The 22,048-nt window shown below is 38.3% G+C and overlaps 1 protein-coding gene across 2 annotated transcripts; it reads right to left on the bottom strand.

Annotated features, from left to right (window-relative positions):
• Positions 1 to 5,271: 5,271 nt before the first annotated feature.
• BIRC2 (baculoviral IAP repeat containing 2) lies at positions 5,272 to 21,007 on the bottom strand. 2 transcript variants are annotated; one of them, XM_064492848.1, is made up of 9 exons: positions 20,867 to 21,007; positions 17,436 to 19,592; positions 17,243 to 17,342; positions 11,838 to 11,916; positions 11,192 to 11,240; positions 9,875 to 10,117; positions 6,854 to 7,108; positions 6,087 to 6,128; positions 5,272 to 5,979 (listed from the first exon to the last, which is right to left on the bottom strand). In XM_064492848.1, the coding sequence occupies exons 2-9, from the start codon at positions 18,328 to 18,330 to the stop codon at positions 5,786 to 5,788; spliced, it is 1,857 nt and encodes a 618-aa protein (XP_064348918.1). In that variant the 5' UTR covers positions 18,331 to 19,592; positions 20,867 to 21,007; the 3' UTR covers positions 5,272 to 5,785. The 2 variants fall into 2 exon arrangements, with proteins under 2 accessions (XP_064348918.1, XP_010976096.1); XM_010977794.3 differs by lacking the exon at positions 20,867 to 21,007 and adding an exon at positions 20,430 to 20,780.
• Positions 21,008 to 22,048: the final 1,041 nt, after the last annotated feature.

Here is a 22,048-nt window from a genome sequence, read left to right as displayed (position 1 = left end):
CAAAGAAAAGCCAAGGAACAAAGAGAGCTATAAAAGGCTTGCCAAAAGCCTTATTAAATGGTAGAACTGAGCTTAGAGGCAAAGCCTTTGGATGTGCAATTCTGGGCTCTTTTCACAATAACATAGTAAGCCACACAGTCACTTGGCTTACAAGATAATTACCTACCACCCTTTCTCACCAGAGTTGCTAGGAATCAAAAGTGCCAAGGACTCACTGGTTAAAACCTGTCTGGACACCATTACACCAGAAGTAGAACGGGACTGTGCATAATTATCAATTATTACCATGGATTTTCTGTTTCCACTAAGCTAATCATGTATTTCCCAACAGGCCAGCCAGGCAACACCATCTGCTGTGGGTTTGTGGGGTCTGATAAATGACACCTCTTTTATCTGAGTTCAGAACCAATAAAGTGTGCAAGAAGTGATCACACACAGATTAAAATGTCACCTTTATTACTGATAAAGGCTTTGAGGACAACACTTAAGTATAGATTTCCTAATACTGAATCCCAAAATGACACTTTACTTCTCAGTCATGAGAAATACTGAAAAACCAAAGTAGGTCCCTGTGATGCCAAAATCACAAGGTGCGAGGTCCACCCTGCAGGCAGTCTGGCTGGCTCCCAAAGAGAAAGAAAAGATGAGATTGAGCTACCAGGCATACCCAAATTTCTCTTCCAAAAGCACCAAGAAGGAAAGTGCAGGGGCAAGGGGAGCTCCTTCTGTGCCAAAGAAAACCTCAAAAGAGAGGACTAGGGGGAGGGTCTAGCTCAGTGGTAGAGCGCATGCTTAGCAGGCATGAGGTCCTAGGTTCAATCCCCAGTCCCTCCATTAAAGTAAATAAGTAAATAAATAAACCTAATTACTTCCCCCCAAAACAAAAAATAATTAAAAAAAAAAAAAAAAGAGAGGGCTAAATGCTCTTCCTTAATACAATTCTTTCTGGATCAATGTTGGTAGAGAATGAGACTAAGGTTACCTTACATCAGTGGGTCTTAAAGGGTGGTGCACGGACCTCTGACGGTTCCTGAGATCCTTTGGGGGCTCTGGAAATTCAAATATAATATTAAGATGTTATTTGCCATTTTCACTGATGGCACAAATATAATGGTGATAAAACTGCTGACCTTAGTATGAACTGAGGTAGTAGCAGCCGCGTCCATTATTGTCACATACTCACAGTAAAAATAATTGCCACTTGCATGGAAGAGTATTTTTGATGAAGCAGTAAAATTATTTTTGTTAAATCTGACCCTTGAGTAGACATCATTTTAATATTGATAAAATGGGAAACAAATATTTATGCTGCCACACACAAAAGTACAATAGTTGTCTCAAAAAAAAGCGCTTGTGAGATTGAACTGCAAGCTGAACCAGCTGATTTCTTCACGGAATAACATTTTCACTTGAAAGAATGACTGAACAATAATATTGACAGACACGTATTTGCAATTATTCTCTCAAAGTGAGCCTGAGAAAACAACTGATAGTGCTCAAAGCTAAGTGATAAAAATCAAGCTTTTAAGCAAAAATTTAAAATTTTAGAAAACTTGCATCTACCACAGTGAACTTGAGAGCTTCCCAGTACTCAGACTTGCCCTGATGATGCAGGTGAGATCAACAAACATGACTTTTTGATACCAAATAATGAGCTGTGCCAGCATTTGGGAGATCTACATAATTCAGTAAACACATGTTTTCCAAATGACCAATGCATGATGGTACAAGATTATATGCATGAGTAAAAGATCCTTTCAAAGTGTGAGATTCACCAATAGATCTTACATAAGAAATAACAAAAGGTCATTGAACATTGAAAAGGCTAGGGGTTGCCAGGGGTTAGCTGGGAGGGAGGGAAGAACAGGTAGAGCACAGAGAATGTTAGGGCAGTGAAATTATTCTGTGTGATATTACAGTGCTGGGTATGTATCATTGTACATCTGTGCAAACCTACTGAATGTACACCACCAAGAGTGACCCCTAATGTAATCTGTGGTTTGGGGGTGATAATGACGTGTCGATGTAGGTTCATCAGTTGTTGTAACAAATGCACTCTTCTGGTGAGGGATGTTGGTTAGTGAGGTTGTGCACGTATGTGTAGGGACAGAGAGGATACGGGAACCCTCTGTACTTTCTGCTCAATTTTGCTGTGGATCTAAAATATAAAATGTATAAAGTAATATATATTTTTAAAGTAAAATAAAAAAAAATAAATCTCCTTAATATGATTTTAGAGTCCACACTCCAACCACCTTTAAGAAACTACCAATTGTCAAGTTTTGGTGAAGCATCAAAAAAGAAAAATCCAGTTATCTGAAAAGTTCTTCCTTTTTCAAATATGTACTCTGAAGCTGATTTCTCTTCACATCTTTTAATCAAAGCAACTTACAGCAAGACATTAGACACTGATACAAGCATGAGAATCCAGCTGTCATCTATAAAGCCAGACACCGAAGAGCTTTGCTCAAATGTACAACGCCACTCTCCTCACTAAAGTTTTTAAATACTTATTTTTCGTTAAGTGCTACATTGACATGTAATGTGCATCGCTTTATTTTTAAAATATTTAATGTGTTTACTTTCAAATGAATTAAATACTTTAAAATTTTGTTTTAATTTCTTACATGGTAGACATCAATAAAACACAAGCTCTCTGGGGTCCTCAGTAGTTTTTCTAGGATTATAAAAGGGGTTCTGAAGCCAAAATGTTTCAGAACAGCTACTACGCTGTAATAGGTTTATTTTACATATGGTTGGGGATACTGATTGAAATGTTACACTTCTAGGAAAGCATTTAAGCCTGTCTTCAAAGCTGACAGCCCGATGTCCTTTGACCTCTGGAATGGCAGTCAGCAAGCAAAGGGCTTCCCAAGGTGTCAGCGAGGAGCAGAGGAGAGCGCACTCAGCTCCAGGACTGCGCTGCCTTCAGGGAGAGCGTGGGGCACTACCAGAGAAGCATGAAGCCTACCAGAGGGTAAGTTACATGATCCTCCCCATTTATGTTAAGAGTAAAGAAACAGAAACACATTATTTCCAAACATAAGTAAAAAACTGAAGTGTGGTTTAACAAAAGATTAACATTTAAAAAGGTACATATTTTGGAGGCACTCTCACCTTATCACCTGCAATCCACTGCCCACCACCTGCTGCCCCCAGCAATCCACATCATTTCACTGAGCCTGAATTTCCACTTACAAAAAAGGGATAACTATTGCTTAGGGTGTTAAGGATTAAATATGGCAATAGATAAATCTAACGAAGCATCTGACTTTCACCTACTTGTTCAACATAATGAATACCTGTTATGACGCTGATTATTACCATTAGGAGGGCAGAAAGGAAGGGACTACCAGAGAGAGGATAAATCCTACTCTGATTTAGCTGCACGAGGATTCAGCAAGTGAATAAAATATTAATTACATTTCCAATTACTTATACTTTATGCAATATTTTTACTGAATGTTAAGAATAGTTTTTATACATAATTAAAACTGAATAGCTGAATGAAGTCAAAATAAACCATCAAACAGAACTTAAATAAAAAGCTACAGTTTTTATGTTGGATGGCAGTCGTGCAATTTTTGAAAGTATCAAAATAGCTTAATAGGACAATTTGCCCAAAAAGCACAAGCCAAGGAGCCAGGCAGGCCACGTTCCACTTTCACCCCGCGGCTGTTACAAGTATGAGAGCTAACGTGCTTTAAGGCATTCAGCACCTTGCATCAGCGTGCCGGAGCTGCCATAACAAGGTCCCAAGACTAGGCGGCGCAAATAACAAATTTATTTTTTCCACAGTTGTGGTGGCTAGAAGTCCGAGATCAAGATGCTGGAAGAGATGGCTTCTTCTGAGGCCTTTTACTTTGGCGTGTTGATGGCCATCCTCCTCTGGTGTCTTCACATGGTCCTCTGGGTGTGTCTGTGCCCTAATCGCTTCTTACCAGGACACCAGTCATACTGGATTCAGGCTCATATGATCTCATTTTCCCTTAATTACCTCTTAAAACGTCCTATCTTGAAATTCAGCCACATTTGGGGGAATTAGGGCTTCAACATGTGAATTTGGGAGGACACAATTCAGCTCTATAACACATCTTACTTGTCTAAACAATCTAATAGCACTGTGCCTGGCACACGGTGGAGCCTCAATACATGGTTTTATTAAGCAAAAAGAAAAAAGCAGTTTCTAAAATGATTTAATTCTCTTTACATTCCTTCCATAATGGCAGGGAGAAACTCACTGACATGAGGTCCTGACCCTAGATGTGTGCATTTGGACTAACATAAATGCATCAGCAGCACATTAGGATGGAAACAAAGGCCAGGGCCTGGCCGGTGGGCCCCAGACCCTCACAAGCACACCTGCTCCCGGCTTTGCCACACACATTAGCCAGGGCCCAGCCTGCATCACGGAAAACTGGCTGCAACTCCCTGCCCGGTGCAAAGTCTGACTTCTAAGGGCCAGGCCTGCGCCCATGGAAGCTTCATGGAGCCTGCTGGGCAGCTCTCTGCCCAGCAGAGGACCAGGCTTTCTGGGGACCCAGGCCCAGGCCGAAAGCTGTGAGAGCACGAGTCCCAGAAGAAAGGTGCTGTTTTGTGGCCAGGCTGGCACAGGACCTGCTCCCCTGGGTGCGTCCCAGGGCTTTGAGGACAGTCTTCTATCGAATTCCTATTTCTATTTAACAGTCATTAAAGAGCACCTAACAGTCTGGCAACTTAAAAAAAAAAAAGATAAATTTTTATTCTTCCCACTATACTCTCTATTTAAAGGGATCTAAAGGAGTTATGAGATTCAGAAGGAACTTTGAGTGTTTAATATGAGACCTCCTCACTTGGCCTCAGAAGTCTGCCATGGACCCAGACCTGGGAAAGGTCAAATATGACGGGGCCAAAAAGAGACACTTACCATTGCCTGTACTCCACCTCCTCAACAAACTGATTACACCATTTTTTTTTAAAAAATCTCAATGATGATTTACGTAATTTTTAAAGGATTTTTGATACGGATTTTTAATTCAAATTATATCTATAATATACAAAGCAAATGGACAGATACTGTTATCTAAAGGAAATTCTCAAAAATCCCATTACTATTAAAAAACACTTCTTGGTAATCTGTTTCATGAATTCATTTTTTTATAACAGCTAGCATCTGAGTGCTTACAAGGTGACAGGTACTACGCTTAAATACATTATCTCATTTAATCCGTACAACCCTATGAAGGCTCATGGAAATTACTTTTTAAATCAGAGGAAAAAAATGTGATGACATAGTTTTTTAGAAGACCTTTATTAAGATGTTTCTCACAAATTAGGGAAAAGCTTTCTTACCACTAAGACAAAAACCCTTACTTTATAACACAAGTGAAAAAACACCAACAACAATTTGGAACTATCGCTGATAAACTCCAGAGCTCCTGGTTTCCAGTTCTCAACTACACTCTAACGCAGTACTCGAAGCTTTCAGACAGAACACCAAATCCAGTCACTCCTGAAATGATGCCTTGCAGCATTAAGACCACTCCTCTAATTTCTCCTGTGTTCACACATGTATACTAATATAGCTCAATCAAACATCCATCTTCCCTTTCATATAAACAGAGACTAAGGTTAAATATTACACGATACTATTTTTTTTTGAAACAAGGTTACTATTACCAAAGAAAACAGAGCAGAGCACAAATGTTACTGAAGAACCTATAGTTCCTTTTTGACTTCAGATAGCTTCAAACGTTCAACAGTATTTCAAAGACTTCTATGTAGAGGCTAACGTTAAGCCTGTTTTTCATGAGAGAAATGTACGAACAGTCCCCTTAATTATACCCCTGCAGATGGGGCATTTTCTTAGAGAAGGGGCACACTCCTGGCACACCACCAGGTGCCCACAAGGAATGAACACGACAGACACTTCTTTGTCCATGCACACTTTACATGTTCTTTCTTCCTGCAACCTTCTCAACTGTTCTTCCAGTGACAGACCTAGTGACAACAACAAAAACTTCAGTGAAATTGTCTCTTCTTTACCTCTCATTTAAAAGATAATAAAGGTAATATTTCATGTTGGTCCTAAGTCAATTCTGTTTTACCTGAAACATCTTCTGTTGGAATATACTTCATATTCTTTTCCACTGAAGAAAGAAGAACATACAAAAAGCATCACTCTTAACAGCTCAGCCATAAAAACGAATGAACTCTGCCAAGTCCAACAACACGGATGGACCTGGAAGGTATTATGCTCAGTGAAATAAGTCAGAGAAAGACAAATACTGTATGTTATCACTTATATGTAGATTCTAAAAAATAAAACAAATTAGTGAATATAACAGAAAAAGAAGAAGAAGAAAAAAACCAGACAGGGATATAGAGAATAAACTAGTGGCTACCAGTAGGAACAGGGGAAGGGGGGGAAGGGCAAGAGAGGAGAGGGGATGAAAAGATACAAACTACTGTGTTTAAAATGAACAAGCTACAGCACAGGGAATATAGCTAACAACTATAAACGTAGTCTGATCTATACAAATTTTTAATCACTGTGCTGTACACCTCAAACTAATATAATACTGTGAATCAACTAAACTTCAATTAAAAAAAATACTTTAAAAAGGCATCACACTACCAAGTACAAGGCTGCTTCACCTACTACCTATTTTTTTCACCTACTATACATTGAACAACAGAGATTCCAGCTACACAGGCTCAGAAACTATTTAGTCATACTACTTGGGCAATAAAAGACTTCACCTTCTTCTAAGAAATTAAATGGATAGACTATAGTTTGCTAATTAGATTTGTTTGTCAGACACAAAGATGAACATAATCCCAAGAATTTCTAAAATAATTTTAACAAACTCACCAAATAAGTTCTCATACAATGTAGAGTCAATTTCTTTCAGACAGTTTTTGAAGATGTTGGCAGCACAATTTCCTTTAACTAAAATGGTATCAATCAGCTCTCGTGCTTGTAAAGGTATCTGTGTTTTCTGTTTAATAATATCGTGTTCCTGTTTATTAATTACATTGGCCTTTAAAAGATTATCCAGGATAGGAAGCACACATGTCAACTGCTGAAAGAGAGCCATTCTATTCTTCCGAATTAATGACAAATCATCTCCATGTGAAAAAGAAAAAAAAAAGAAAAATCCGTCAGATTATAAATTGCTCAGCTACACTCATATAGTCACTAACAACCAACCCTATGAATAACTCAGACACTAGATAAATAGGAGCTCAAAAAAGAGGGACAAAATTACTTGTGCGAACTTTAATGTTTGTCATTTGGAAAACTTTCAGGAGATTTAACTAAGGCTTACTATATAGCACACATATGGTCTTTCTTTATGTCACTTTTTAAAGTCTATATATTTACTATATATAAAAATAGATAAAAACCAAATTTCTTCTGTGTAGCACAGGGAACTATATTCAATATCTTGTAATAGCATTTAATGAAAAATATGAAAACAAATACATGTATGTATATGCATGACTGGGACATTGTGTGGCACAGCAGAGATGGACACATTGTAACTGACTGTACTTCAATTTAAATAAGTAAATAAAGTCTATATATTTCTGTGTCTTAGAACACCGCTTTATTCTATTGAAAAGTAAGTAGAGAATTTGAGAGGACAGTATAAATTTTCCACCTCTGTACCTTGCCCCCATGAAATTAATAACACTGGGTTTTCTCTGCATTGTATCACTTTACTTTTATCAGTATTTTCATATAAATTGTCTCAGGTGATAAAAAGATCCACTCAGGTATGGCTGCTCCTTACAGAAAAAATTCAGTTGTAGGACCAAGTCTCCTAGATGAGTGTCCTTTCCAACTCCATGCCTAAAAAGCCATAGGCTACAGAGTCTGAGATGCAGAATTAGGGTGACCCAGATCCCCACGCTGGCTCAGCCACCTACTAGCTCTGTGCCCCAATCTCCATACACCTCGGTTTCCTCATCTGTAAAAGTAGGTAGCATATCTTCCTTAAAGAGTTGTAAGGATTAAATGAGACAGTACATTAAAAGTACTTAGCACAATAACTGGCATATTGTTAGCCACCAATATTATCTTGTGAATGTCTGGGTTTACAGCAGTAACAAATGCATATGAATCAAGCCTAATTTTTTTTAAAAAAGCAAATGTTTTCTTTGTTTTAACCCCAAATCACAGAAGTCCATAGTTAAATTTCCTACATTTATGGAATATGGGCATGAAATCCGGAAGCATTTTTCAGAAAGTTCCTTCTTTTGATGTTCCAATCACCATAATATTTAAATGCCTTTTTCAGCCTTACAAAAAAAGTACATCTCTACATGTACAAGTTTAATGTAAAATAAAAAAGAAGTCTATTGTAAAGCTGTAAAAGAAGGAAGATTATTTCCTTCCCCTTTTACTTCTTTCTAGAAGTGAGATGCTCTTTCCATCTCAAAATTATGAAATTCCCCTCTCTTCTACCTTAATAGTTCACCTTACTACTAACAAATGTGTCCTTCCCCCGATACAGTATCTCCATGTCATTCCCAACCCTACTAACACAGAGCCGTCTCCTGGCTTGCCTACTTCCCATTCTACCTAAAAATCAGCCAGGTGTTCAGCGATCTCTTATTAGCACCCTGAACTCTTCCTCCCTATTCCTTATTTGACTTTTTCTCTTATTAATTTCAAATTCATATTTCATGACTGTTCTCTCAACCTTACAAGGTAGAATAAAGTCACATAACTAGTGACTAGACTCATTACAGTGATTTCATTTCACCTGTGTTTTTTAACTGCGTATCAATCCTGTAATCTCTTCACTCTCCTCAGGCCCTTTCTTTCACAAAGCCCCTCCTACTTCTCAAATCAATCTACTTCACAAAAAAGTTTTGATGTGCTAGGCACTAAACTGTTTTACTTGTAACATCTCATTTAATTCCCACAGCTGCCCCATGCAATTTGTACTATTATCATCCTCATTTTACAGATGAGAAAACAAGTCTGGTTAAATTGCCAAACTGGTAACTGACAGAGCCAGGATCAAAACACAAATCTGTCCCAACTAGTAATCAGACTTTAAACATTTTGTTACATGGCCACATAAGACAGTTCTTAAACTATTCCTATCAGTACTTACAAGCCTTAACAGAAAGTGTCTTCCACCCAAATACCCAGTTTACACCACATGTGCAACCTTCATCTCAGCTGGCTCTTTAACCCCATCCTTTGCACATTCTCCACAGCTAGTCTACAAGCTCCTTGAAAATCAGCACCACGATTAGCACAGTATTTGGCACAGGTGCTCATCCTCAATTAATATTTGAGAGGAATGATTACTCAGAAAGACTCGTTTTGGGAGTGAAGCGTAACATAATTTGGATGAATACCAGAATCAGGGGTCTCCTGTCTTTGGGCTGGGCAGGGCCTTCTCATCAAACTCTAGAATTTCATCACGGATTCTACTTTTGGTACAAGGATCACTTAGCAAGGACTAGAGAGTCAAATACCGTATTAAGACTGTGATTTGAAGGAACAACAACAACAAAAAAAGAAATAAGACATGCATTCAACTTTAAAATCTTGCTTTTTTAAAACAGTTTAAATTTGTTACATATGAGGAAGAAATGCAATATAGCTCAAGAAAAGAGTTATGTTAAAATCCTCTGATCAGCATAAATCAGGGATCTTCTTGGAAAACAAACATTCAGAAAAAAAATGCAGTCAATGGTTCTCAACTAGGGACTAGGGTAATACACTGCCCACCCTGGAGGAGGGGATGCAAGGTTTGGAAACGACCACCAGCTGTCAGTGGACAGGCGAGGATGCGCGCTGTCCTGCGACACGAGACAGAGCTGTGGGCCCCACTGAGAAAGAAGGCAGGTGACTAACATCCCCAAATACCTGACGCCACTTCTTCTGTTTGTCTTTCCTTCTCCTCTTCTCTTTTCTCATCTTCAGCATTAAGAAGCGCTGACACAATATCGTTGACTGTTTTGTAATTCTCTCCCGTAGTCAGGATTTTACTCTGTACCGTCCGTTTTATCAGGCTTCTACTGAAGCCCATTTCCAAGGCAGCTTTGACCACAGGTGTATTCATCATGACTGCATCTTCTGAAGAACTTTCTCCAGGTCCGAAATGAACAACTATGTTAATAAGACATACATCTCTGTAAATCCCATAAATATAAAAATGTGGAGAACAATAATGACTATGACACAATCTTTAGTTTCGATTATACCCTGGTAAGGGAGACGAGCTACGTGCACCAACCACCTGTCACTCCAACAAAAGTCTGAAGCTGGTAAGGATCAGCTGAGGTTATCGTAACAGGCTGTGCTTTTAAAAAACACCCCTTCCCAGGCTGCATCCTAGACCTCCTGAATGAGAGACTCTCCAGGGACGGGGCATAGGAATCTTCTAAAAACTCCCCAAATGACTGTGATGTGTAGTCGCTTTCGGAAACCGAGATGCCACACAGATTTAGAAGTGAGAAATTACCTCAATTCAGCCAGGAAAGTGGGGGAAATCAACAAAGACTATGGAAAAAGTGGCTTTAAGAGTTTGGACTTGAAGGATGGACAGGATCTAGAGAAGCGGATAGACGAAGCAGAGAGAACAAAACAAACAAGGGAAGGAAGAACAGTGAAACGGAAGACTAGTACACACAAAATATGTCTACAGATGCAGTTTAAAAAATGTGCTTAAAGAAGTAATACGATTTTCGATAGTGACATGTTGTGAAGAAAATAAAGTAGTGTAAGGTGCCTAAAACAAACTAGGAAGCACAAGGACACTTTAGATAGGGTGTTCAGGGGGTCATTTTCTGTTAACAGATCAACGCTAGCCAATATGGCACTTTCGTGAAAATTACACAAAGAAAATTACACATAATTCTTCAAGACACTTGACTGCCGTCTGCTGGAAAACTGCTTTATAATAAACGTAAGTACACAACGGGCACATGTATTTGCTGTGGTTGTTTTCCTTCTGCATTTGTCTTGTCTCCCCAGTTGCAACATCAGCATTTAAAGAACAAAATCTAGAATACTTCTGAGAATCCTCTAAAAATGTCATGCATCTTAGTAGATACATAATATTTATCAGCTAACTTCCTAGCACCTTTTCCTATGACCTCAGAAATCCTTTGTTTACATATTTTTGTTCTTAGTATTCTTACTTAAAATCCCATTCTATATTTGGAGTGTTTTTATACATACTTGGTGGATCAGAATTTTCATCTCCAGGAGTATCTGAAGTTGACAACAGCTAATGAAACCGGGGAAAAAAAATAGGTAGAATTAGAAATCTCAAACAACCTGAACAGAGCAACATTAAGATGTTTAAGTAATGTACACACTCTTTGAAAACTGGGTAATTCACATAATTCACTTTGCTTTGTTTTACCTTAATCATCATAAAAATTTCACCTAATTCCAAATTAGAACTCAAGTATTTCTCTAGTTTCAGGAAAGCAGGAAAAAGTATTCATGGCTCCTCATTACACGTAGAGAATCATACTTCAGCTGGATCACTCTCAGAAGTTCCAAACTCCTCAAAAGTTATTTTTTGTTTGTTTTCTCAAAAAGGTGGAGGAGACACTAAAGACCCTCACCAACCACACCATAAATTTGTATGTACAGCGGCAGGATGGGTGATTTTTCAAAAAACTGAAAAACAGTCTGTTTTTAAAAGTCCTGAACAAACAAGGTAATTAGAAAAATAAAACTTAAAGGTGTCGTTAACATGGATACAAAACATGTAATAATAATTAATAAGAAAATAGATGTAAATATCACTTCTAATCATATTTTATAATTATTATTTAGGAGAATTCAACGTTGCCAATTACAAAAACACATTTACCTGTTCAAGAAGATGAGGATATCTAGCTTGAACCTCATCAACAAACTCTTGCCCTTTCATGCGTATCAAGAACTCACATCTAAAACGTAAGGAAAAACTTCTTCAATTCTTTTATACCGAAAATATAATCTGATCATTCTAGAAAAGTGACTTTCAAACTCTTTGACTGTACCCTATAGTACAAACATTTTATATCACAACGGAGTACACATACACATCTTACAGGAACAAAATTCTCATAAACTATTATAGACTTACTATGTGTTGATGCATTCTGAAGTCTTCTATTTAATTGCATCAGCACAATAACAATAAAAGGGTCTCAAAGGAACACAAGCTGAAGCTTAAAAAATGCTGTTCTAGACAATTTACCTTGGGAACTTAAGACAGTTTCAGAAACTGTAATTTGGTATTTATTCCTAAAATGTGAACTTTCACAAAGTAACAACTGCTAATCTCTTCTATTAGCAGTGTGAGCTTATAGCAAACTTTAAGCTAACACTTAAAGTGTCCACTCTTCCATTACATTTGAAGCACAAACCCTCCCCCCAAAAAATACAGAATCAAATATTTTCATCTATATATAATATAAGTGTTTCCCAAATACTTGTTTTTAAACTACTAGAATTTTTCAAAGGTGTTCCAGGAAGTTCACATAACATGTGTTTCATTCCTTTTGTTTTTCAACAAATGGTGCTAGACAACTTGATATATATATGCAAAAAAAACCAATGAGCCTTGATCTATGCCCATACTACACACAAAGATAAACTAAAAATGAATCATATGCCTAAATGTGAAACCTAAAACAACATAATTTCTAGAAGAAAACACAGGAGAAAATCTTTTTGTCCTTAGGTTAAAGATTTCTTAGCTAAGAGACCAATAGCATAATCCATAAAAGATAAAACTGATAAACTGACATCATCAAAATTAAAGACTTCGGCTCATCAAAAGACACTGTTAAGAAAAGGAAAAGACAAGTCAGACTGAAACTCAGCAAAACACATCTGATAAAGGACTTGTATCCTGAATATATTAAGAACTCTCAAAACTTAGTAATTAAAAACAAAACTTTAAAATGGGAAAAATATTTGAACAGATCCTTCATCAAAGAAGATACAGTTCCGAGGACCCCCAGATAAGGAGGGCCAACTGTACTAAGCCTTTGAAGAAGGGACTTGAGTATCCATGGATTTTGGTTTCCTGGTGGGGAGTCCCTGGGAGTCTCCTGGAAACAATCCCCCACTGACACCAAGGGACAACTGTGTATAGATGGCAAATAAGCAAATAAGCAGCTCACCACCATTAATCATTAAGGAAATGCTAATTAAAATCACAGTGAAATAATGTGACATACCTATTAGAATGGCTAAAATCAAAAAGACTGACAGCATGTAGTTAAGAATGTAAAACACTCAGAGGTCTTGTACCTTGCTAGTGGGAACTGAAAATGATACGGCCACTTCAAACAACAATTCGGCAGCTCCCTATGAAGTTACAACAAAATTTGCCATCCAGTCCCCTAATCCATCCTAAGTATTTTCCTAAGCAAAATGGAAACATGTGTCCGTAAAGGTTTATTAATATTTAGAGCGGTTTTATCATTATTGCTCCAAACTGGAAACAACCCACATGTCCTTCAACTGGTGAATGGGGAGAATTAGCAGACATCATATAAGATGCTCAAGACTCAAGTTTACCGCCCAGAGAACACAGCTTGCTGTCATTGTGCTTGACCTTCATATAGTTCTAAGTTATTTTTATTCTGGGATTGATAACTTATGTTCATAATGACTAAAGGCAGGAAGTATAACCAACACTGGCTGCCCCATATTACATCCTTCTCCAATAAACTCTCTGAGGACAAAACATTTTTGTCTTACACGCTGTTATACCTTCAGCATCTAAAATAGTACCCAGTATGGAGTGGGGTGGGGGAGGGGGATACAGGAAAACAGGTGAGAGAGATTAAGAGGTACAAACCTCAGTTATAAAATAAGTAAGCCTTGAGGATGTGATATACAACATAATGTACACAAACGACAAATCACTGTGCACTACACCTGAAACTAACATATTTTATGTCAATTATATTTCAATTATAAAAATATCAGAAGGGAAAAAAAGACACTCACAATGACGTTTGGTTATTCTTTCCAACTAGTTATTCCTACAACTCTTGCCCCCAGATAATGCCATTATTGTCATGAATCAGCATGCTCAATCCAGATGAATCCCTCAGAAGTATTTTCACTGGTCTGCTGCAAAACCAGCATTTGTCTGCCTATTAATTTCATTTTCAACCTCATATGTAACAGTAGCACAAATTTTGCCTTTCACTTTAATTTGGTTTTTCTGTTTTGCTTTGGCTTGCTTTTTCATTTTATGATTCCACACTGTCATGTAAATACCAATATTGATGAAGAAAGGAAATTCCTTTGGTATGTAGAGATGTAAACCCTATTATCTCTTCTTTTGAATGGTCTATTATTATTAAAAATGCCAAGAGGAAAAAATAAAAACAAAATATTATCCAGTAGGCACCCAAATATTTGATAAATGAATACATGAACTGTATTAAAATACAGTGATAATAATGGTTATACATTTTGGTTTTTTATCTACAGAAATTCAAGATTATCTATAATTGAAATTTGTTTTCAGAAATGCTTATAAGAAGCATCCCTGGCCTTTTCCCTTATTTAAACATTTAAAATAAAACACAAATTATAAAAATAAACCTAGATTTTGTTTTGTTTTATGAAGGACAAAGGCAGCAATTCAAATACTGTAACTGAAAAGCTGTTTTTGTCTCATTTATAATTGAAAGCTGTTTTTACCTTTTTAACACAATGTTAAATTTCAAATTAACATGCAGACAATCTCACAGAGCATAATCAAGTCATTCAAAATTCTGACAATAAAACATGCTTTTTCCAAAAAAATAATTTAAAGTAAACAAAATATATGTCACTTTTCAGACTTAGAAAGTCAAAATTTATCCTGAAACATTACGAACATTAAAGAGGTTCAAGAGATTCCTCATTATTGTAAAAGGTACTCACAGGTCAAAGCATTATCTGTATTATACGACTCCCCTTATACAGGGTACCTAGAATAGTCAAATTTGTAGAGACAGAAGCTAGAATGGTGGGTGACAAGGGTGAGGAGAGGAGGAGATGGGGAATCAATGAAACGAATTTAAGTTTCAGTTTGGGAAGATAAAGTCTGGAAATACATGGTGGTAATGAAAGAAGAACAATGTGAATGCACTTAATGCCACAGAACTGCATACTTAAAAATGGTTAAAATGGTAGATTTTATGTTATGTACATTTTACCACAATTAAAAAAAATATCTAGTCCAACTCCCTCATTTTACAGATGAGAAAAGGTTCAAAGGGTCGTATGACTTGTCAAAGTTCAGTTAGCTACTCAGTAACACAGACAGAATTAATTTCTAATTCTATTTCCATCAGCAACACCACCTCTAACTTCTTTCTAGGCCATAGTAAAAAATAAAATAGGACACAGGGAGACGAATCTCACTACATGTAAAATTTGAAAAATAATTTTTTAAAAAAGTTTTAAAAAGAGGAGATACTGCTAGAAACAGTAACTAAAGGGAGATAAAGTGCTATATCATAACAAAATTAAGTTATGTAGAAAAAATAATTTATAACTATAATCAGACAATCTGACTGTATAATCAGCTTTTATTATAAAAATTTTTATATTTGTCCTATTCCTAGATCTATTTTATGTCCCTTTTTGTTTCCCTTTTCCCTTCTTAGGCTTTTTTAACTTGTCTTCTTTTTTGTTCCTCTATTATACATTTTTATAATCCTGAAGTCTTCTTTAAAGCAAAATGGAAAATATATAAATGAAATGTGAATTATATGGTCATAATTTTAAGTGAGTCATCAGGAATAAGTTAAATTATATCCTAAATACATGATTTACAAAAGAAGAAATCACAGAACATTCTATAATATTTTCTATCAAAATAATTGTTAAAATTTGGTATTTTAATCATACAAAAAATGGATTAAAGACCTAAATTAAGACTGGATACCATAAAACTCCTAGAGAAAAATATAGGCAGAACACTCTGACATAAATCACAACAATATTTTTTTAGATCTGTCTCCTAAAACACAGGAAATAAAAGCAAAAATAAACAAATGGGACCTAATTAAACTTAAAAGCTTTTGCACAGTAAAGGAAACCATCGACAAAACAAAAAGACAACCTATTAAATGGGAGAAAATATTTGCAAATATGACCAATAAGGGGTTAATATTCCAACATATTTAAACAGCTCATACAACTCAACATCAAAAACCAAACAACCTGATTAAAAAATGAGCAGAAGAACCAAATAGACATTTTTCCAAAGGGGAACTGCAGATGGCCAAGAGGCACATGAAAAGATGCTCAACATGGCTAACCATCAGGGAAATGCAAATCAAAACCACAGTGAGGTATCACCTCACACCTGTCAGAAATTAAAGGCTACCATCAAAAAGAGCACAACAAATGGTAAGGGTGTGGAAAAAAAGGGAATCCTCATATACTCTCGGTAAGAATATAAATTGGTGTGGCCACTGTGGAAAACAGTATGGAGGTTTCTCAAAAAACTAAAAACAGAACTACCATATCACCCAGTAATCCCGCTCCTGGGTATATATCTGGAAAAAATGAAGACACTAATTCAAAAAGATAAATGCACCCAGTGTTCCTAGCATCATTATTCAGTTGCCAAGACATGGAAGTAACCTAAGTGTCCGTCAACAGCTGAATGGATAGAGAAGATGTGGTATTATATATCAATGGAATACTACTCAGCCATTAAAAAGAATGAAATTTTGCCATTTGCAGCAACATGGATGGACTTGGAGGGCATTATGCTAAGTGAAATAAGTCAGAGAAAGATAAATACGGTATGGTATCATTTATATGCAGAATTTTAAAAATAAAACAAACTAGTGAATAAAACAAAAGACAAGCAGAGTCGCAGATATAAAGAACAAACTAATGGTTACCAGTGGGGAGAGGAAAGCAGGGAGGGGCAATATAGAGATAGGGGATTAAGAGGGACAAACTATTAGGTATAAAATAGGCTTCAAGGATCTATTGTAGAACACAGGCAATACGGCAAATATTTTATAATAACTGTAAATGGAGTATAACCTTTAAAAATTGTGAATCACTAGATCATTACCTGTAACTTATATTTTTTAAAAGAAGAACACATTTAAAAGAAAAATTGGTGTTTTAAAAGGCTAATTCCCTAAAGTATGAAGCAGCTTTGTTATACTGAAATGTAAACTTAATCAGGCAAGCATGCCTACTTCTTTTAAGCACAGAATTCTGTGTAGAAATACCTTTCTAAACAATTACCTTGGAAACCACTTGGCATGTTCTACCCACGGGTCATCTCCAGATTCCCAACACCTTAAGCCACCATCACAACAAAAGCATTTGACATCATCATTGCGACCTGAAGAAAACAAAAGAATAAAATTGAATACACGTGTTCTAACACATAAATCAAAATGAACTAGATAAAATATACAGCTATACATTTTCTTACCCACATAATAGAAACCAGCAATTGCAAGTTGATCAGGCTGAACTGGTACAGCAGATGGCCAGTACATAAATGTTCTCAATCGCACTGCACTCGTCTGCATGCTCAAATTTGAAATGCTAAACCTCTGCATTTCCAGAGAATTTTCCAAAAATGGACAGTTGGGGAAATGTCTGCGATGTTCTGACATAGCATCATCCTTCGGTTCCCAGTTACTTAGAGTCCCACCACAGGCAAAGCAGGCTACTCGGTCTCCAGGTCCTATATAATAAAAGCCAGCTCTTGCCAGTTCTGATGGCGACAGAAAGGTTAACGGCCACATTTGGTAAGTAAGAAATCTGGCTTCTTCAGTACTCATGGCATAACTGTAGGGGTTAGTCCTCAATGGGGAGAAGTTTTCAACTGCTCTAGAATTAACAGGCTTTGATGAAAGGCTGGAATAAGAACCACTGAATGAGCTACTATGTTCCAAAGTGGGTGATAATGAATGTCCAGAACTGTTTCTCATTGGAGAAGCATTCTTGGGGGTGGATTCCAGATTAGTCACAGTAACCAGACTCTGAATAAAGCTACAGCTAGGATACAACTTTTTATGCTTCTCGATTGGATTGTCTCCGTGTTTCCAGTTATCCAGCATCAGGCCACAACAGAAGCATTTGACCTTGTCATTCACACCGGTGTAATAAAAACCCGCACGAGCAAGACTCCTTTCTGAGACAGGCACACCGGTGGGGAAGGTTGAATATGTAGACATTCGGTAGAGTTCACATGAAAAGTCGTATTTCATTTTTTGTTTATTGCCGATTGTCCAATCTGACAAGACCGTGCTGTCTTCCATCATACTAATTTTTTGATACGAGGGACCTGGGATAAGACTTTGGGAGGTAGTTTTGTGCATAAGTGATGTTACTTTTTGATGGCTAAAATCCTTCACATGAAATTTCTCATCTCTTCAATACTAAATTAGATTTTTTCCATAAAAAAGAATCAAATGATAGGCTCCTGCTTATGTAAAATTCACAACACCTTCTTTGCTGGATTTATACTTGAGTTTATACTCAGGTAGGATGAATCTCTCTCCTAAATTACCAAGATATCATTTAAAACTCTTGGGGATTATATTAACTCTTTTAAGTATCTCAAGTGCTATTTGCTCATTACTTGGTGTAACAGTTAACCTAATGACCTGAAAGAAGTTGACACAGTTCTGAAAATATGTTAAAACTCCTTGATTTTTCAAGGAGGTTTATATTCCCAAAATTCCAAACAAGGCTAGAATACCTAAATTATGCCTTTAATTTGCATTGGGTTACAAGTTACAAAGTCTGGATATCAAGCCAACTTCTACAGGATTCTACAGGAGGAAAAAACTATATTCAGGCTTCTTTCCCCATAAGCACTTTAATACGATATTTTTAAAAAATATTTTATTCTGTTAAAGTCTTCATATGGTCACATTATCTAAAGGCTAATTTCACATAGCTTATCACCACAGTAATTACTTAAGGTTAAATTAGCTTCTGTTAACAACTTTTGGCAATGTCAACACCTACAAGCTTCATGGAACCTATGCATGTTACAGTGTCTACATCAAATGAAATAAATTTTACTTAAAGTTCACAAACTGCCAACTCTTCCATCTTTGTTAAATATGGTCTATATTTGTTTCCATTTCCTGCAGCATCATTACTATGTTGTCTAACTTTGCATTCCACTTTATTTTACTTGATCCATTGAAGGTGTCTTCTCCATAAACTTAACTAGTTTTAGCCATAAACTTTCAACAACAGAAACTTTTTACAAAACAATTAAATACCCTGTCTTTCATTTACGAATCATGCATCTATAATATCATTCATTTTGCAGTTAAATCAATTTATCAAGATACAGCTTGTCCTTCCTAGTGTTATCACAAATACCTAACAAGATATTTTATTACCAGCAGAACCACTACTCATGAATAATGCACCAGTAATTAACTTTACTAGCCTTCTTTCTGAAAACCCTTCATATTTTAAAAATATAATTCATACACAAAATTACACTCCACAGAATTCAAACTATATCCCTTCATAAAGTTTCTGGGTCTCCATAATGGGATTTATTACCGCAGGGAGGAAAAAATGAGGGGAAAAAAGCAAACTCTTCAGGGCTGTATATCTGAAAAGAAAAAACAAAAACTATTTAGAAAACTGTAATACAGTTTATATTCTTTTCGATTTATTCAGTAAATTCTAAAAGTGATTTACACTTTAAATAACACATTTTAATTCCAGCAATTTGTCGCGAAAACTAATTGAAAAAGCTCTTAATTAAACTAAATGCAATATACTCCCCTTAGCACTAAGTATACATCTTGTTTTAATGTACAACTTTGAAACAGATGGACATTTCCACATAGGCAAATTTTTTGTCCTTGCTCTCCTCCCTTTTTCTGGTGACAACTTTTAATAGGTTAAGGATAATATCTCTGGCAGTTTGCTAGAGGCAAAAGGGGACTACTGGTGAAAAAGAGACTGCACCCCACCAGCAACAGACCAGCAGTTACTCAGACGGTAACCTTATTTTTTTTAATGTCGAGGCTCTCCAGGACTAAGCAAACTGACCAGTGAGAGTAAATTCATCAGGAACTCATTAATAAAAACCCTTAAATTCTACCATCCCCTCACAATCCCAAAGCAACAACCACAGAAAGGAAAACAAACACAAAATACAGCACAATGGCCTGTGAAACACTGGCCCTGGGAGCGCCACCACCTGTATGTTCGCTTTCGCTATACCAGGACTTGATGTCACATCTTTACAGCTTATTTACATGCACCCTACAGTGGATTTTACTCTCTTTAGGCAACCTGTGGCGGGGCAGGGGGAGTCGGCGGGGAGACAGACGACTGCAAGGGATGAGAAGGGAAACTGGATTTTACCCATTAATTTCCCGGCGCTGTTTCTCACAATACACAATAGGCTACTAAAGCGGCAGGGGGCGGTTGGAACTACCTGAAATAGGAGATGTCGCCGCCACAGAACTGTCTCCGTTGGAACATATTAAACAAAGAAACAGAGAGGGTTAAGCTTAAAACCCTGCAAAAGTTCTAAGAGAAAACATCTTGGTCAAAGTCCATAGGGCCGGAAAGGAGGGCGGAGGCCAGAGGAGACTTGCAAACAGGTCAGTCAAATAAACATATGTATTTTTTTTTTCCCACTGCCAAGTCTTAGAGTTGGAGCGTCCGAATTAAACAAAAGCCTCGGCCAGAGTAAAGCGTACAGAGCGGACGTCTCACTGCGACCCTCGCCCCTCGACCCCAGGCCCCGGGCCAAGGGCCCCAGGCCCTCTCCCCGCCTCGCCCGGCCGCAGCCTCCGGGCCGTGGGCCCCGGCGGCCTGCGCGCCCCGACCCGCCTCGCGCGGCCCGGGCCCGGAAGGAGCTGCACTCACCGCTGGGCCGGCGCAGCAAACGCGGAAACAGCGCGGCCGCCTGGCGGCCTCCAGAGCCGGGAAGCAGCGACGCGGACAGGAGAGGCGGCCGAGCGGCACCGTCCTGCGCTCCCGAGGCCCCCCGCCCGCGCAGGGCCCTCGTCGACTCACAGTGACGTCAGCGCGCCCGAGCGGGGCGCGTCACCGCGGCGCGAGGGCAGGCGGGGCGGAGCGCGCGCGCGCCTGTGGGCAGCTGTGCAGCCCGCGGGGGCGGCGGGGCCGCGAGCGGCGCGGTGGTCAGACTTTTGAGTCCCGCAGTGTGGGCGCTTTGAGCGTTTCCTCGCTTCGCTGTCCCCGACCTTCTCCTGCGGGCGATGTGGCAAACGCTAAGCGGTGGCGCTTGACTCTGGGGAAGTCCTGCGGAAACGGCCTTGCGCGGGTGGCGAGCGCCTCCGCCGGTGCTCGGGGGTGGGGAGCAGCCCGGCCGAATTCCTCCGGGCTGACCTCCGGGCTGACCTCCGCTCTCGGGGGCGCCGCCGTGTGCGGGGCGAGTCCACCTGCTGGCAGCTCGTCCTCAGTGAAGGAAGCAGTTGTAACCGTTTATCCCCAGCAGCTGCGTGGCGTCCACCTTCAACAGCTGGCCGTGGAAATGGGAGGAAAAGGCCAAGTGTTGGAAAGCAGAGCAGCGTCAGAAGATTAGCTCCGAAAATGCGATTTGGCCATCTTTGAGAGGGTATATTAGGATTCTGTCTGTTTCATAATCAGCCACTCTATCTTTGCTTTTTAAGCTTTTGTTTTTCTGTTCTGGAGACGTATGCGCTGACAGTGTCCTAATTTCAGAAGCTCGTCACCGGCCACGTGAACAGGGTTTCAGAGCAGGCTTTTATCTCCCTTTTTTTCTGAATGTGACTTAAAACGGAATTTACACATTCATATATGTATGTATATGTCAAAACCGAACCTGGACCACAGAAGAGCCCATTTATCCATGACATTTTAAAGTAGTTAACTGTTAGAAATTGTAAATACAGCCTCTTGGTTTTACTGGTTGTGGGAGCTGGGTCTCCCCCGCCTCTAGTGGGGCGAACCTAAGGGCACGCAGTAAATATTTCTTGTATCGCAGCGAGTGAATTTTTTAAAAATTTGTGTCCTGTGAAGACACTCTTTGGCAGTGAAATCAGATGCCTGCTTCTCGCAGGGGAA

This window comes from Camelus dromedarius, chromosome 12, assembly GCF_036321535.1.
Source record: "Camelus dromedarius isolate mCamDro1 chromosome 12, mCamDro1.pat, whole genome shotgun sequence".
Lineage (NCBI taxonomy): Eukaryota > Metazoa > Chordata > Mammalia > Artiodactyla > Camelidae > Camelus > Camelus dromedarius.
This window is presented reverse-complemented; position numbering and strand designations above follow the sequence as displayed.